This window comes from Talpa europaea (assembly GCF_964194135.1).
Source record: "Talpa europaea genome assembly, chromosome: 11".
In the NCBI taxonomy this organism is placed as follows: Eukaryota; Metazoa; Chordata; class Mammalia; order Eulipotyphla; family Talpidae; genus Talpa; species Talpa europaea.
The window spans coordinates 8065160-8077584 of NC_140078.1; the positions used below are offsets into that span (position 1 = coordinate 8065160).

At 52.0% G+C, this 12425-nt stretch overlaps 1 protein-coding gene across 1 annotated transcript in view; it reads left to right on the top strand.

Annotated features, from left to right (window-relative positions):
• Positions 1–12425, top strand: part of PREX1 (phosphatidylinositol-3,4,5-trisphosphate dependent Rac exchange factor 1) — a gene marked incomplete at both ends in the record, with an annotated part of 163646 nt that overhangs the window by 136838 nt on the left and 14383 nt on the right. Inside the window, 10 exons of the mRNA XM_084247009.1 lie at positions 442–534; positions 1448–1596; positions 3483–3568; positions 5191–5327; positions 5981–6101; positions 7231–7418; positions 7699–7860; positions 8529–8739; positions 9162–9438; positions 11372–11578. Coding sequence (XP_084103135.1) covers positions 442–534; positions 1448–1596; positions 3483–3568; positions 5191–5327; positions 5981–6101; positions 7231–7418; positions 7699–7860; positions 8529–8739; positions 9162–9438; positions 11372–11578 — 1631 coding nt within the window. The remainder of the gene's footprint in view (positions 1–441; positions 535–1447; positions 1597–3482; positions 3569–5190; positions 5328–5980; positions 6102–7230; positions 7419–7698; positions 7861–8528; positions 8740–9161; positions 9439–11371; positions 11579–12425) is intronic.

The window sequence follows — 12425 nt, forward strand, 5'->3', positions numbered from 1 at the left end:
CCCTAAACTCCTTTCCTATCTCTGAGTTCTTGGTGGCAGGACAATTTTGAATCTGTTTTATCCATTAGCCAGTACATTGAGCCAGCATGTGGGGCAGGAGGGGGTGCAGTGGTGCATGAGAGAGGTGACTGTTCTCAGGTTGGAAGGAGAGGGGGAGGCAGGCAAGAAGAGTGAGCATGTGAGCAGCGGCAGCCAAAGTGCCACCGGGTGGTGTCTTCACTTGAAATCTGTGGATTGAGCCCCTACTGTGTTCCAGACCCTTTGTACCTTACTCCATCCTGCTGGCCTGGAGCTAGCCATGTCCCTGCATGTCCCTCTCCCTGCACCCCTGCCCCTTGCAGACCTGGGGTGTGAGGAGCTGGCAGGATTGCAGCTGCATCCTGTGGGGACTGTAGGCCCACGGCACTGCCTCACTGGGCCTGTCCTGTCTCGGGCCCTCAGATCCTGCCCCAGGAGGAGGACTATGGCTTCGACATCGAGGAGAAGAACAAGGCCGTGGTGGTGAAGTCAGTTCAGAGGGGCTCAATGGCCGAGGTGAGGCCTCTCAGAAGGGCGGCCCTGACAGGGGCCGAGAGAGGGGTTGCTCTCTCACGTTCCTTGAGGCAAATCCAGGGATCTCTGGTTCCTCCTTGCTCGTGCTGTTGTGGGGAAACTGAGTCCAGGACTATTTGAGTGAACTTGCTGGGGAAACTGAGTGAGGCCTCAGGCCTGGGGCTGTCCTCCCTATGTGTGCCACCGGCTCCCTCTCCTGGTCCTGTGGGGTGGCGCGAAGAGAGAGCAGATTTCTGTCTCAGCTGTGGTCATGAAAAAATCCAGTGATCTGGGCTTGAATAAGACATTTGTGGCTCTGGGGGAGGGGAAAATCCAGTCTGTGGCCGAGCATGAATATAGTCCCAGGTCCTCCCAGCTGCTCCTTGGGGTGTAGAGACAGGTTGGAGGTGGGGTGCGCACCTGCCACATGGCCCAGGCACTTGCTTGCCACCTCCTAGTGACTAGGGGTGCTTTTGGCTGCAGGTTGCCATAGGCTCGCCTCATGGCTGCTGGGGTCATCAGCCTCCAGTTTTATGATGATCTAAGTGGAGGGAGGTGGTTGAGCATCCAAGTTCAGAGTTGGCGTTGTCCCTGTTTTCCTAGCCAAGTCCTCACTCACAAGGCAGCTGCTCCAGTTAATGGGAAGCAGGGACAGGCTGTGGGGAGTTTCCCCCAAGGAAAACACCTTCCTGTTAGCCCCTCCGGCAGGCTTCCCGGCACAGCTCTTTGGCCAGGACAGGTCTCGGGAGCCCCGCGGTGCTGACTCCAGGGGGATGTGAGGTTCCCCTGATGGGCTCGCTCTGGCCAAGCTTGGCCTCTGGGGCTGGTGCTGTGCTGCCTGGGGGCATCTAGACTCCTTAGTGGGGGAGCAAGAGGCCAGTAACCCATGTGCTTGTCTTCCCTGCCCACCTTCAAGATGGCCGGCCTGCAGGTGGGGAGGAAGATCTACTCCATCAATGAGGACCTGGTGTTCCTGCGGCCCTTCTCTGAGGTGGAGTCCATCCTCAACCAGTCTTTCTGCTCCCGCCGCCCCCTGCGCCTTCTCGTAGCCACCAAGGCCAAAGAGTGAGTGTCTCCAAGGGCAGGGGGCCTGGCTGACCTGCCTCTTAGGAGTTGCAGGTGTGCTGGTGGTCGGCCTGCCCAGTTGCCCATTGGTGGGAGTGAAGGAAAGTTTTAACTACAATTATATCTGTAAAAAACACAAGCTGATTTAGGAAGAGTGATTGATGGTTCGGTTGCTATGTGGAAGTGACAGAAATCACCGAGGTGGCATGCGGCATGTGTCTGCTTAACATTCTGCAAACATCTGGGGATTGAGAACAGGCTCCCAGGTTGAGTTTATCTGGCAGGTGGGGATGGGACAGGCCACTCTCTGTGCATTGGGTGTAGGACACAGTGCTACTGCCCTCATTTGTCCAACAGATGCTCACTGAGGGCCCACTGTGTGCCAACTGGTGCTCTGGGACCTGAGGATCCAGCCATGCCTGATGGGCCAGCTCTACTCTTCATACACCTTAGTTTAGTCAGGGGATAGAGCAGCAGACAGATGCCATGACACACAGCACAGAGATTTGAGAGATGCGCTGAACAGTGGCAGCCAGCATGGGGCAGACCTACAAAGCTGGGAAGGAGCTGCTGGGTAGAGGGATGGGCTCACAGAGATACCACTGAGGATTAAGGTGAAAACCTGAAGGAGATAAAGGAGGGGGTCAAGTTCTGGAGGAAGAGTATTCTAAGTGCTGGAGACAGCCAGTGCAAAGGCCCTGAGGTAGAACTGTGGCTGCAGAACAGCCACAGTTTTGCAGAACAGTGAGGAAGCTGATGGGACTGGAACAGAGTGAGAAGAGAGGGAGGGGTGGCTTGTCAGCCAGACAAGTTGGGCCAGGCCCTCTCAGACTTTGTGCCCCCATGAGGACTGTGTAGCCACTGAAATTTCTGAGCGGAAGTGTGACCTGTGTTCTGGCAGAATCCCTCTGGCTGCAGATGGAGAGTGGGTTGTCAGGGGCAGAGGTGCAAGCGGGGGTGGGGGGGGGGGCATGGTGAGGAGGCTGCTGGCCGGGCCAGCGTGGCAGAGGTGCAGGCGGTGAGAAGAATTTGGAGACCACATATAGGCATAGGGGGAAGCGTTTTCTATTTTTAAAACTGTGCATTTGGTTGTCACTTCTTCTATTTAAGGCAAACACCCAGTTGCCTATTGGTGGGAGTGAAGGAAAGTTTTAACTACAATTATATCTGTAAAAAGGCAAGCTGATTTAGGAAGAGTGATTGATGGTTTGGTTGCTATGTGGAAATGACAGAAATCACCAAGGTGGCATGTGGCATGTGTCTGCTTAACATTCTGCAAACACCTGGGGATTGAGAACAGGCTCCCAGGTTGAGTTTATCTGGCAGGTGGGGATGGGACAGGCTACCCCATGGCCCCAGGGTGGGGTGCGGGGTGGACACAAGCTAGACAGGGAAGCCAAGGGCTACAGTCAAACACTGGACAAGCAGCCCCCATGCAGGACCCTGTCCTCCCTGCTCTGGGGCCCACCCACAGCATCAGCACTGCCTCGGCTCCCCAGTTGTGCTCTGCCGGGGACACTGCAGGCATTTCCCAAGAATCAGCACCAGGTTGAGCTGGGTCACTGCTCACTCTCCCATCTGTGACTGTGGACCAGGATATTCACTGGATGACATGTCAGTCTGGCCACCAAAAGTCCTCAGGACAGGCTGATGGAGAAGCTGGGGGAGGGACTGGCTCTCCAAGGGCCGGCCAGATGGTCCTGACTATTCGGAGGCCTTGGTGGCCTGGGCTCTGGTTAAAGGAGCATTCCCTCTGTAGTTGGGGGCTGGAAAGGCTGACACTGCTACTATTTGGGGCTGGATTTCCTAAACAATCTGTAAGGTGGGGTCTGCTGGACTACTGGGAATGAGTCTGTTTTTCCTTATGTGTGCTTTTCCTGGTATAGGATCGTCAAAGTCCCTGACCATCCAGAGGCTTTGTGCTTCCAGATCCGTGGAGCCGCTCCACCATATGTCTATGCTGTGGGGAGAGGTGAGTGAGAGTCTGAGAAGGGAGTCGTGGGAGAAGGGTTTGTCTTTGGAACTGACATTCAGAACTGCCCAAACCATTACCCCAGGTCTGTGCCTTACAGTGCCCCATTTTTGTCAGTTACTTTATTGCTTGAAGGCAAGGCTTGCATACACAAATGCCAATGAGGGTCAAATAGTAACAGATGGATAGCAGAGAAAGACAATAGGAAGTAGTGAAGACTATGGCCAGGTTAAAAAATATACACTCTAAAAGAGTGCATTTGCATTATTATCGTGCAAAAATGTGGGTCCACGCTAGTCAGATTTGACTTTTTAAGAGAAGCCAGAAGTGTGAATTTGGCCACAATTTTGAGACTGGATCTGGTCCATGGGCCCCAGTCTGAGACCTGTACTTCTGTGTTACCTTTTACTTGCATGCTGTTTAAGTGGTCATTTTGTTTTAGAGAGAAACCAGATAGATCTGAAAATATTGAACTATTGGCCCTCTTGCATCTGAGGATTCCCCTTACAAAGTTTAAATAGGAATGGTCCACTTTCTTAGTCAGAGTTATAAAGTAAGTTGTGTCTCATGTAGAAAGCTGCTGAGAACTTGTTAATTTTTTGAAGTAGGTGGTTAAAGCAGTGGTTCTCAACTGGGGGCTCTTAGCCATACAGAGCATGTCTGGCAGTGTCTGGCAATCAATTTCTGATTGTTACAAGTGGAGGTGGGGTTGCTATTGGCTTCTCATGGGTAGAAATAAGACATGTGGCTAAGCATCCTTCAATGCACAGGACAAGCCCCCACGATAAAGAATTATTTGGCTCCAAATGTCAGTAATGCTGGGGTGAGAATTCCTGCCTTAGAGCAGCTATAGAGAATAGGAGTTTGTAGGTAAAACAGGCAAAAATAGTAAAACAGCTGGTATTTCTTGAGTATTTCTTGAGTATTAAGAACTGGGTATGGGGCTAAGTGCTTTACATATTTAATTACCGATTCTCTGAAGAACTGTGAGTGGGTATTATTGGTGTTCCCATTTAGTCAAGACCCAGAGAGGTTAAGGTCACGCAGTTGGTTGGTCATTGGAAGAGCCAGGTTTGAGGTCAAGCCCCTGGGGTCCATACCACATAGGCCTGATACTCTCCCATGTCCAGACCAGCTCAGCATCCTTTTGCATTTGTAGTCCTTCATATTAACCAAGCAAAGCCTGATTTCAAGGCTTGCAGTCTGGGGATTATGGTTTAGCTGAGAAAACATGCAGCTGGAGTCTGGTGGACCTGGATTTGAATCCTGATTTTGTCTAGCCTTGTGACCTTGAGAGAGTCATTTTGCCTCTCTGCCCTCTGTTTCCCTCTCTGCAAACCTCTGTTTCCCTCTCTGCAAAATGGGCTAATTCTGGTCCCGGAAAGCTCTAGGGTGAAGCTGTGTGACCTTAGGCTAGCTGCTACTTCTCTGAGCCTTGATTCTTCTGCAAAATGCGAATGCCAGTCCCTGTCTTGCCCATGGGTGTGGGGTGGGGGGTGGCTCCAGGGTGGAAGGGATGGAGGTGGAGGGTTTGGGGATTGGGTTGGTGGGTCGGCTGGGGTCAGTGTCCCTCTCCACGTGGCCTTCAACCTCAAGCATTTGCTCCCCCCCCACCCCCTTAGGCTCAGAGGCAGCGGCTGCAGGGCTCTGTGCTGGCCAGTGCATCCTGAAGGTCAGCGGCAACAACACAGTGAATGGTGGTGCCCCAGAGGTCCTGGAGCATTTCCAGGCATTCCGGAGCCACCGAGAAGAGGCCCTGGTAAGCCTCCTAGCTGCCAAGGGGGGCAGGGAGGCCTCCTTAGTGGGATAGAGGGCTGAGGGCCACCCTCTCTTCTCTGGGACAACCTAGTGTTTTGGGTGGGATGGGGCTGCCTACCTGGCAGGACTGAGCTTGACCTGACCTCTGTCTGCCCAAACCCGAGTTGCTGGGCTCTGATTCCCTGTGACCTTGATTTCCACAGCTATGAAATGGGTGTGATAAGAACCTCTTTTCTCATACCACACAGGCATTTTGGTACAGGCACTGGTAGTAGACACTGGTGTTTTCCTTGGGATGAGGACTGGGGTCTGTGGAGATGATACTTGTCCTTTGGTTCATTCTATAGGTGTTCACTGAGCACGTAACATGTGCCTGGCACATTTCTAGGCCCCGGGGACATCAGAGTCAAGGTTTCTGCTCCCATGAGTCTGACTGCCCTCCTTCTCTTGGCTTCTGTGCCATATCCTGGAGAGGCTGAGGGCTGACAATGACTTGAGGTCTCTCAGGATGAGTTGAGGTCTCTCAGGAAGGTTCCAGGGGAAAATCTTGAAGGCTTCTCCAAGGATGTCACCAGTGGGCTAACAAGCATGAACCTTGAAGTTGGGGAACTCTCTGCCCCTTGGCCCTGCCCCCTTACTCTCTTCCCCTCATAGGGCCTGTACCAGTGGGTCTACCATACCCATGAGGATGCCCAGGAGGCCCGAGCCAGCCAGGAAGCTCCCGGAGAGGACCCCAGTGGCGAGGGAGCCCGGGAGGAAGACCAGCCTGATGCAGGTACTGGGCAGATGGGTGGTGTGACAGACTCAGGGGGCCCAGGTCCTCCTGGGTCCACACTCCTCTGGGTCCTCATCTAGTCCCTCTCGATACCATCAGCTCTGTATTAGTTTCTAATGGCGACGTAACTAGGAGCCACAAACACTGAGTATCTCACAATTCTGGAGGTCAGAAGTCTGAAATGAGTCTCAATGGCCCAAATCAAAGTGTCACCAGGCTGCATTTCCTCTTGGGCTCTGTGGGAGAATTCATTTACTTTCCTGTTTCAGCTTCTAGAAGCCACTTGCTTCCCTTGACTCATGGCCCCTTCCTCAAAGTCAGCAACGTTGGCCTGAGTTCTCACACAGCATCTCCAAGTTCTAACTCTTCTGCCTCCATCTTCCCCATGGGAGGACCCTGGGATTAATTGACTTCTCTGGATAATCCAGCATAATCACCTTCAAGCCGGTGATTAGCAACCGTAATGCCACACGCCTCCAGAATTCCCCCTTGCCCTGTAACAAGACATACTTCCTGAAAGATGTGGGGCAACCAGGGTGGGGCCAAGGTTGGGTTGGAGATACAAATGTGTGGGAGCTCGCAATGGCCCCCCCAGATGCCTGACATGCATCACAGCCTTCGCAGGGCCAAAATTGAACTCCTGTTCTCCCCGCTAGACCTGTGACCCCACCCCCTCGGGGGTCCTGTCTCTATCCTTCCAGATTCCGGCGCCTTAGAATCCAGTTGAAAAAGAGAATATCTCGTTTTCTTTGTAGACTCAACATAAGTCCCAGACTTGACTCTCTTTGGCCCAGCTTGGGTCACACGCTGGTTCCTAAACCAATTACTGTGAACAGGGGAAGCTGAATATACAGATTAACCAGGTTTCCCCTCTCAGGGAGGATACAGGAGGGCCCCCCTTTCTGAGTAACGTGAACTGAGACTGGGGCAAGAGAGGGGGTTGATTCCTAGAAGGACATCCTCTAGGATGAGGGGTAAATGATAGTGGCCCAGGAAAAGCAAACAGAGCTGCATACAATGCAGGCTTTTGTCTTCTCATGGGAGACAAAGCTGTCCATGGTACTGGGGCGGGGGGCAGGTGAATGGGGTGGTGCCCCTCCTCAGGGTTGCCTGTCTCTTTGGCTTTCAGCCTTCCCCCTACTGTCCCTGGGTCCCCAGCTGAGCCTGCATGAAGACAGCCCCACAGTCAGCCTGACCGTAGACAACGTGCACCTGGAACATGGCGTTGTGTACGAATATGTGAGCACGGCGGGCGTCAAGTGCCACGTGCTGGAGAAGATCGTGGAGCCACGTGGCTGCTTCGGCCTTACTGCCAAGGTCTTGCTGGGCACTGCCTGCCCTGCCTGTGGGGGTGGGGCCACCTGATTCCTGGTTTCCCAGAGTTAGGAACTCTGAATTCTAGTCCCTGCCCCACCACTTGGTAGCCATGGGACTTAGGAGAGTGACTTGTTATCCCTTTAGTCTCAGTTTGCTCATCTGTAATATGGGCCACTAATAGACCTGACCTCACAGGGGTATCAGGAGAGATACAGGAGCCACTGTGGATGAGCCTCCCTAGCACACAGCGAGTGATCAGTAGCTGTTAATGTTTTTGCAGATACTTGAGGCCTTTGCTGTCAACGACAGTGTCTTTGTGCAGAACTGTGGGCGGCTCATGGCGCTGAGCAACAACATCAAGACCATGTCCCACTACGAGTTCCGCACCACTTGTGACATCAAGCTGGAAAGCATTGGCCAGAGGATTGCCTGCTACCAGAAGGTGCCTGCCTGGCATGTTTTCAGTTGTCAGTGTCAAAACCCAACTTGGTTTAGCTTAAGCACATGGAGAATTTAATTGGTTTGTATTACAGAAGAGTCTAGAGGTAAACTTCAGGCATGGTTGTATCCAGGTGCTCAGACAGATAGCGCACTATCACAGGATTGTGGCCTCTCTCCTCTTTTTGACTTTGCTTTCCTTTGTGTTGACTTCACTCTCAGATAGACCCTTGTATATGGCAACAAAGTAACCTCCAGTAGCTCTATTCTTAGTGACCTCAATAGAAAAGGAAGGACCTGGATGACAGCTCTTACTGGCTTGACTTGGTCCCTTGTCTAGCCCAGTGCCCATCACTGCAGAGATGGGGAGGCAGCCTTCCTGAATTTCATGCGCTGTGGGTCAGGAAGAGATGGTTCCTCAGGGGCAACTCAGGTGCAGATGAAATGGAGAAATGGAGGTGGTAGGCACCTGAAGGTCTGATTTCTCCAGGTCTTCTCTGAAACATGGATCCAATGAGAGGCAGTGTAGGGGAATCTAGTTTTATGTTTGGAGCTACTGGCGTTTTATCCAGTTTTGGATTGTTGGTGTAGGTCAGGTTAAAGTGGGTATGGGGGTGGATCAGAATTCCCAGACCCCTAAATTGTGACCCCATATTCCCCCACCTTTCTCAGTTTGCAGCCCAGCTGAAGAGCAGGGTCAGCCCACCCTTCAAACAAGCTTCCCTGGAACCCCATCCACTGTGTGGCCTGGACTTCTGCCCCACCAATTGCCACATCAACCTCATGGAAGTATCCTACCCCAAGACCACTCCCTCGGTTGGCAGATCATTCAGCATCCGCTTCGGTCGCAAACCCTCCCTCATCGGCCTTGACCCAGAGCAAGGTACCTGAGTGTGTCCATTAGAAGTTATGCTTGGATCTCACACCGCAGATACTTAAACAGAATCATGCTTAGAAGTGGGCAGTCCGGGGCTAGAGTGGCAGCTCCGCAGTCATCAGGGATCTAGGCTTCTTTCTTTCTGCATCATCCTCTTGATGTAGTTTCCATCTTGAAGATGCCTCATGGTATAGAATGACTGCTGGAGTACCAACCATCATGTCTACATTCCAGGCAGGGCAAAGATCACAGTGGTTTAAAGCACCAAATCGAATCTTCTTGAAGTTATCTAGTGAATTAAAAGAGTACCTAGAAGAAAAACATCCTCATTCATTGAGATCCTTGAAATATGTGTGCATGTCTTTATCCTAAGGGCTTGTGGGTATGTGGGGCTGTTTCAGAGGGAGCTCTCTTTCCCTCCACTGTAGGCCACCTGAACCCCATGTCCTATACTCAACACTGCATCACCACCATGGCTGCCCCTTCATGGAAGTGCCTGCCTGCTGTGGATTGTGACACCCTATGCCAGGGTTCCAACAACAGCAGCTCTGGGCCAGCCAATGGAGCCCTGGGCCAGGAGGACCGGGGCCTGAGCTTCCTACTCAAGCAGGAGGACCGTGAGATCCAGGATGCCTACCTGCAGCTCTTCACCAAACTGGATGTGGCCCTAAAGGAGATGAAGCAGTACGTCACCCAGATCAACAGGTGAGCCGCAGCCCCGGGGGGGACAGGAAGTGAGGAGTCAGGATTGCTCAGCTCAGCGCTGTGGACATTTTGAGTAGACCAGTTCTTTGTCGTGGGGTGCTGATCGCACGATGGGCGTATCTCATTTTATCATGCTTTGCTCTATCATGAATCTCGGATACTGTGTTTCTTACGCGCTGTATGCTGTGGCTTCTCTGTATCAAGCCAGCCTGTCTGAGCCATTTCTGCAACAGAATGTGTTTACTTTGTGTCTCTACCACATTTTCAGTAGTGTAGTATTTTTAAATTATGATATATACTTTAGACATAGTGCTGCCATACACTTAAGAGTATACAGTGTAGTGTAAACATGACTTTCATATGAATGGGGAAGCCAGAAAATGTGTGTGACTCGCTTTATTGCTGCATCTGGACCTCACCCCCCACTATCTTGGAGGTGCGTCTGCATATTACAGACTGTTGAGTGGTATTCCTGGTCTCTCATTGCAGTTCTGACAACCGACAATGTCTTGAAACATTGCCAAATGCCCCCTGGGGACAGCATCTTCTCTGGTTGGGAAGCATTATCTAGTGAAATGATGGAGGAGACAGCTGCCATCAGTGGAGACGGAATTCCTCAGGGGAGGAGCTTGGGGGACATTTATGATCTTAGCGTTACAGGGGGAGAGGCAGCTGGACACGATGTCCCTATGGGTGCAGTGCACCAGGACGCACAGACACTACCTGCAAAGACTAGCCCTCCTTTGATCAAAGTATCAGGTCTTGTTGCTTGGGCTGTAGGATCTGGAAGATTGAGGATGGAGATGTGGCACCTGGGGGACACGCTGGCCAAACCCAGGGCATAGATTCTACGTGAAAAGGTGGTGCAGGTGTGGGAAGGAAGATGGGGGGGCTGGGAGAGATCAAAGAGACTTAGGAGTTGAGGCTACCAGAGGTGAGGGTGGCTGAGGAATGGAGGGCCCATGGACTTTGGTAGAGGACTGTGGGTGCCTTGATGGTGGGCAAGGTGTGGTGGACCTCTAAGTCATGTGCAGTGGTGTAAACCAACGCTATGCCGATAAAAAAATAATACAATAGAAAACCATAAACAGAGACTGAAGAGACAGCCCCAGCAGGTGCAGCATCTGGACCGGGTTAGTGTCCTCTTTCTAACACACCAGCTGTGCGAAGACATTTTTGAGACAGTCAAGGACATTTGAACATGGACTGGGTACTAGATGATATTAAGGAATTAGTTAATAATTAAGGAGTTAGTAATTTTATATATGGTTAGAGCAGTTGGGTTCTATTTAAAGCAGTGTTTCTTAGTCCTGGCACCATTGATGTTTGGGGCTGGATAATGCTGTGTTGGGGGCGGGGCATTCTGTTCATCTCCAGCACCCCCCCCCCCCCCCACCAAATGACCCTCCTTCCATAGTGGCTGCTGAATATGTCTCTGGACATGGCTCTTCCAGTTGAGAACTACTATTAAAAAAAAAGTCCTTATGTATTAGAGACAGCCCGTTGCCTGTTTTATTTTATTTTCAGTTTTATTGCAACATAGTCGTGCCCATTTGTTTACATATCATCTGTAGTACTTTCATGCCACAGCAGCAGGCCTAGTTGTTATGAGGGAGACTGTAAAGCTTATGATACGGAGAACACTTGCTCTCTGGACTTTACGAAGTTTCCCAATGCTGTTCTGTGTCCTTGAGCCTGTGTCACTTCGGTGGTGCAGTCAGCACCCTTCCTGTCTCCCGCCCCCTACAGGAGGGACAGTGTATGCGCCTCTGCAAGGCTGCTGGTGGGGATTTCAGGGAAGGGACACAAAGCATTTTGGCTTCTTCAGCTTAGGGTCAAAGCCGAGGTCCGAGGTCAGCGCCTTGCCCTGAATGTCCATGGAGGCCAGTGAAGCCGCCATCTTGCAAGTCCAGTTCCAACTCTGCTCTTGCAGGCTGCTGTCCACCATCACGGAGCCAACCTCAGGGGGGTCTTGTGATCCGCCTTCAGCCGAGGACGCCTCATCCTCCCCATTGGTCAGTGAGGAGAGCGAGATGGACAGGACTGACCACGGGGGTATCAAGAAGGTGTGCTTCAAGGTGTCCGAGGAAGATCAGGAGGACTCAGGCCACGACACCATGAGCTACCGCGACTCCTACAGGTGGGCTTGGTGGGGGTGGCTGGCGGGACCATGGCGGCCACTGACTACCAGGAGATCAGGGCCAGTGGGGCATTTGCCAGGAAGCAGTGGGGTGAATCCCTGTTGCTAAGCCTCATGCTTCTGGGGGATTCTCTGAGCCCTTGAAAGCACACCCTAAGCCCTGCCAGCTCTTGTGCCCCGGGGCTGAGGCTTTGGGGCCTGCCCTCTTGTGGGTGCCACCCACCCACTCTGCTTCCTTTCCATGCTGCTCACACTGGCTGAACGTGGGCCAGGAAAGTCAGGGTCTGATGTGTGTAAAGCTCAGCATTTCTGCAGCAAGCACTGATTTTCCTGGATCCAAGGAGGAAGACCATGTTTACCCTTCCTAGCTCTGAGAGGATCTGAATTGTCTTTCTGCTTGTAGTTTTAGAACAAGATCAGCAAAATCCCAATGAGTCTGTTAATTAGGCTGAAAACTCAGTATCCTGTAGTAAGCCGTACAGAGGTAAATGGAATTCCTCACACCAAGGAAAAGCAAGCACAGTGGCCTCCAGGGAAAGGTTGTGTAGCACTCGGCCATGTGGCTAAAGTGGCATTGTAGAGGGGGCACCTCAGGTCTTTGAGGAAAAAATCCAGAACTGAGTGAATCTGGTAAGAAAGACCCCTGTCCTGGCCCTCCAGCGACTCGCGGGATCTGTGGGCCGACGCTTCGGGCTTTCTTGGAGTCTTTGTTGTGGGTTCTCTGGTGAACTGGGCACTGTGTTCTTTGAGCCTTGTGCCTACCAATCCAGGATTTCTCCAAATATCTGGTTTTCTCATCCTTATAATTTTGAGTCCTTAGATTTTTTCCTTTAATTGTCAAAAAGGC